Raw genomic sequence first — 5,516 nt, 5'->3', positions numbered from 1 at the left:
TTTGCGAAATTCTATGATTTTCCTAATTTATTACTGCGTTTAAATGTTGATTTATATATGTATGCATATGATGACCATAACATTTATAAAAAATTATTAAATATTTAATAAACAAAAGCCAAATAGTCAAAACTAGCCAAAATGTTGAGTAACATTAAGCCTAATACAAATTAGCAATGCTTTTTTGCAATTGCTTCTAAAATTTTGAGCTTTATTTGCTCTCTTTCTTCCTTTCTCTTTTCCCTTTCCTCTTTTTTCTTTAGAAACTCCAACATTTCTTCGATGTATGCCTTCCTCTCCTCCGCCATATCAGAAAGTTTGGTTTCCAAACTATCAGGTGCAGTTTTTCTTTTTTTAACTGAGGGGCAGCTCGGAATATCATCTGCAGAAAAAGAAATTTATTGAAAATATAATTAGTATCAAATGTTCAGTTACTGCCAGTAACTTTTGTAATTTTTTTATAAAAAGTTGGTTTATAGTTCAGCAAAAGCCATAAATGTCAAAATTCGAAACTTGAAAGTTCGATAACATTTTTTAATTAATTTTCATAAAAATTTTTTTGCGAGACTGTTCACAAAATAAATTACTAAAAATCAACCATAATTTGTAGCTACTTCAAACTTCAATCTCATTATACTGGAAAATTTATAGAATTTTCCTAGTTTTTATACAAAATTTGGAATTTTGGTTTTCGTGGTTTTTGTTGAACTATCAACCAGCTTTTTATAAACATATAACAAAAATTATTTAATACGAAAGGATTATTAACAAATTCTTTTTTTGGAGTGGGCCATTTTGACTGGCAGATTTAAATAATACAATTAAGAATAAGTGCAAGTTCTATGCATTATACCTAGCATATGCATAACCTCTTCCGTTACTCCAGGATTTAGTCAGAAGTAGACAGAACTAGGCCGGCAAGCAGTCTTAAGTTATGATAAATGTGTGTGCGGAACGACTTCTGGCTAAATCCTGGAGGAAGGGCATAGTCTAACTGTCTTTACACCCGAAATATTGATAGGGCTATTGAGGATATTGTGGAAATAGTCTTGTATTTGCATTCGCAAATTTTGTGCTTGCTAACATGCCACCGTTTGCATTTTATCGTTGTAAATTTACAAATGCACCGAATATGCAAATGCAAGAGCACGTGAACAAGATCCTGAAGAGCCCTTATATATAGTATACATATATAAGTATATCTTATACGATGTACCTGCAGCGGACTGTTCTAAGTCTGAAGCTCCATCTAAACTTGCGCCCGTGTTCTCTGATGCATCGTTGCCCTCCCACAAGAACTCAGGATTTATAGATCGTTTTTCGCCTAGAATGGCATCCAGCTCACTGTGGAATACTAAGAATAAATAAATAAAAAGTAATAAGCAAAAATTAAAAAAGTAAAAGAATTTTTTTAAACGACAAACGCGTAAACGTACTTATAATAACCTTTGGTAAGGACACGTAATTCTACTTCTACCGCTCTGCTGTTGTTAAGTAGGGTTTTTTTTATATTGCCGCTCCAGAGTCCTAAATTTGTTTTCAATTTGAAGGCAATTGAAACTATAGCCTTGCTCCGCCATCCCCTCTTCAATAATTTTCCACATTTTGGCCTAACGAAACGAAAATTGCTTCACAAAATCCTGGTTTATCTATCAAACAGTCAGTTTACGCACCTTTTCACAAAGGGGGCGTTTCCGTAAAAGCCTCGTCAACTTACGAGTTTTACTTAAGAAAATTTTAATTAATTTATTAATTTTAGTTACATCATTATTTTGTGATTTTTTTTTTATTTTATTTTTTTTTTTGATTTTATATTATTAATGAATTCATTTTATTCTTTCACTCCCAAAGTAGTGGGTTTGGTCCATAATTGGACTAGTATTTTTCTGTCTATTTTCAACTAGTATGAGACTGGTATATTTCTGACCGAAATCTGACAATTGCCATCTCGTAGGACATCCCCATGTAAAAAATACCAGTTGATTGCATGGAAAAAAGATAGTTGGCTGACTAGTTGGGCATGCGATTCATACTAGTTGTGAGGTAGTTAACAACTAGTTCATTTGACTACAGGTTGGTTAAAAATTAACATATTGGTCTAATTTGGTTACTTGAAGTTATCAACACAACATACCCAATTCTCCACGAAAAACTCCCCAAACCCCGATTGCTACCCAAACCGAAATTCCCTGCAAATCGGGGGGAATTTCCCGCGGGTTGACTTTCCTACACGCGATACATAATTCGTAGGCTGTGTACGTCGACTGGCGTGCTTTGTTGAACTCGGCCAAAATTGCTTAGCGGTTACAGTGCCAAATAAGAAGAAGAAGTATGTCGCCTTCTGATTTTTATAGAAATCTTTTCATTTTTGCTGGCTTCTTTGTTTTCACTATGGATAAAGTAAGTGAAAGTGTAAAGACAAGTGATCGGCTTAATTTTCTGAGTACAAGTGTATATTGTGGATTCCATATTCTGTCATAATAAAAAATTGTCATAATAAAAACGGTTTACTATACAAATGAATGACTTTTATTTATACTTAGATATATAATAATGGGGGCGTGGAACTTGTCTAACCCAGACCGAAGGTTCCTCAACAAACTTGTGGGTTCGAAGAAACGGATTCGTTTCGAGTTCATCCAAACGACTTCTTCAGACCAACGTCGCAACGACTTCGATTCGATGAGAAAAAACGACGTCGGAACGACGTTGCACTTTGTATAGAAAAAACGACTTCGTTTCGAGTTCACCCAAACGACTTCACCAGAGCGACGTCGTAACGACTTCGGCAAATCGACGTCGCAACGACGTCGTCTTCGCCTTGTGGCAAATTGGGAAGCAGCGAAGTTTTGCTTGACAGCCAGTGCTCGGACTTTACCACATTTGTGGAATAGATAACGCTTTTTTTGCTAAATTTCATTTCTACTACTTCTACCACCGTACGCTAAAAAACTTTCAGATCTTGAAACTTCTTTTTTTATTTGTTCATTTGCGCCTTAATGAATGGGCATTTTCTATAACAAAAAACAACATTGCTTGCTGCGACGTCGACACATGTATGATATGATCTTCCTCGTGCGTCTTAAAGGGCGTTTCCACGACAACCGAATCACGTGGTTCGCTCTCTCAATTACGAACGGCGAATAAACCTGTTTACACGACACATTTGTGATTCACTTTGTATTTCTGCTTCTTGTTCTTTGCTTTTGTTTATTGTTTATTGTGCATTTCAACTGGGGATGTCATGTCTATCGATTTGCATAGGATTTTTCAGATAATGTCTCACAACAAAATATGTTATTATCAAAATTTGTAATAAATTTGAAATAAATTACTGCAACTGAGCTAATTATGTTTCTAACGGAACTTCTTGCAGCCATTTAAATTTTTTGGCCAAAGTCACTTCTTTTTTTTGAACAATTGAAAAACTGGAATGACGGTTCAATGTACCGTAGATGTCAGTTTAAAAAAAAGCATCGATACATCGATGCATCGATTCATCGACTATTTATACATCGAGTGGAAAATTGTCGATGCATCGAAGCAAAACATCGATATTTTCGATGCATCCATGTTTTTCCGACATCCCTAATTTCAACGGTGGAGAAAAAATGTGTAGTGGTTAATTAGCTAAATCAATAGTTTTAACGAATCTAGCTATTTTTTCTATGTTTGTGCTGGTGGGGATGTGTGTAGTCTATGTGTTTTGACAGCCGTTATCGATAAAATTAGAGAAGACAACGATTTGTTCTTGATTCGCATGGTGATTGGATCTGAATCACCTACGAAGTAAGTGATTCGCTCTAAAAATTTTGTATGGCGAATTAGATAAAACAGAACGAACCAGTGGAAATAAAATTGACTGTTCCAAAAGTGGAACGTATTCAGTCTCTATTACCCATATTTCTAGCGTCAGGAACGCTGGCTGGGCTGTTTTGGTCACCCGTGGGTTCCCGCGGGCTCGTGTGGAACAAACCTAATGTAGCTCTCAAGCGAATGTACGTAGAAATGCAGCAAACGACCAAGAATGATAGAATACAAGATTGCGCCAATCGAGCTGAGAGCAACTGGGTGTAACGTCACATTATTTTGAGAATGAGAGTGTAAAGAATAATTTAGAAGAAGAAGAGGAAGAAGCGAACAAGTGGTGATGTAAAACTAAGTTGAATTGTACCTACTCTTCAGCTTCTTAAATTTGAACGTACATTCGGTACAAGCACATTATTTTAGGTACATTTGGAACGTAGTAAATTATTGTTTCATGTAAGTAGAAAAATTGTTATGGTACAAACAGAAGGTGTAGTCCACCAACTACCAAAAATTAATGCACATAAAAGTACATGTTTACTGTTTAGGTACGTATATCAACTTTTAGATACAACTTTTCGGCAAATTGGTACAATATGAAAATTTAATATTCATCACTTGTGCGAAAAAATAATAATGTGACGTCAGCGAAAGGTTGGATGCTGTCAAATCGAGAAAAAGAGGACTAGCGGTCCGCGGAAGGCGCCACCTTTGTTTCGCTGCATCGTGGCAAACGAGGAGCAGTCAACAAGTCAGAAACCATGTGAGCAGCGCAATGCATTGACCGCAGCAGAGCAAGGGGTTGGTTTACTCCTACGTGAGCAGTGCAGTGCAAGCGATGAAGGAATCAAAAACAAAATTACTAGTCAGCTTCACAAAAAGGAGAAGGTTATCAATTCGTCGGAAAATGAATGAAATTTGGATAGTGGTGGCTTTGGCAGGTACCAGGTAGTAAAGGTGTATAAAATATTTACCACCTCAAATTCGTGATAGTATAAAAGTCGTTTTTTATATATTTTACTCGTATTAACATTAGAAACCACGTCGTTCATTGCCAGACACCTACCCTTTTTTCTTATAAAATTTTTTTAAATTAAATTAAATTAAATTAAATTTTGCAAAAAATAGGCTTTGTGGCATGGCGAATAGCCATTGGCCTTAACAAATTTTGTAAGAAATTGGAATTCAACTTGTAAGGACCGCCGTCTCCGATAAGTAACTAACAAAGTATAATTTTTATCAGTTTTTTCGTGCTCGCACCTACGCCTTTAAAGCGTCTGGCAAGATGAAGGAACTATCGAAACGGTCTGGCAAGTGAGGAAACATCTTTTGATAGTTCCCCAAGTGACATATATAAAAATCAGCTTTTATACTATGACCAAAGTATAACTTAAATTTTTCATGGTTTAAGGGTGTCTGCTAAGTGTCTGGCAATAAACGACGTGGTTTCTAATGTCATTACGAGTAAAATATATAAAAACTGACTTTTATACTATCACGAATTTGAGGTGATATTTTATACACCTTTACTACCTGGCACCTGCCAAAGCCACCACTATCCAAATTTCATAGTCTGGGTTTGTTATTACCTGCGTTGGGGGCATACATAGGGCATAACGAAGGTCTGGCCGTCGCTGGCTCTTGCTCTATAAGCATTTGTTGAAAATGCAATCTCACATAGAAATGTAAAAGTAAAAGTCACTAGTATT

At 35.9% G+C, this 5,516-nt stretch overlaps 1 protein-coding gene across 1 annotated transcript; it reads right to left on the bottom strand.

Moving 5' to 3' along the window:
* Positions 1–170: 170 nt before the first annotated feature.
* LOC118741517 lies at positions 171–3,902 on the bottom strand. The gene is made up of 3 exons (XM_036473516.1): positions 3,899–3,902; positions 1,217–1,354; positions 171–382 (listed from the first exon to the last, which is right to left on the bottom strand). The coding sequence occupies exons 1-3, from the start codon at positions 3,900–3,902 to the stop codon at positions 171–173; spliced, it is 354 nt and encodes a 117-aa protein (XP_036329409.1).
* Between the last annotated feature and the right edge of the window lie 1,614 nt (positions 3,903–5,516).

This window comes from Rhagoletis pomonella, unplaced genomic scaffold (genome assembly GCF_013731165.1).
Source record: "Rhagoletis pomonella isolate Grant_MI unplaced genomic scaffold, Rhpom_1.0 Rhpom_scaffold_00006, whole genome shotgun sequence".
In the NCBI taxonomy this organism is placed as follows: Eukaryota; Metazoa; Arthropoda; class Insecta; order Diptera; family Tephritidae; genus Rhagoletis; species Rhagoletis pomonella.
This window is presented reverse-complemented; position numbering and strand designations above follow the sequence as displayed.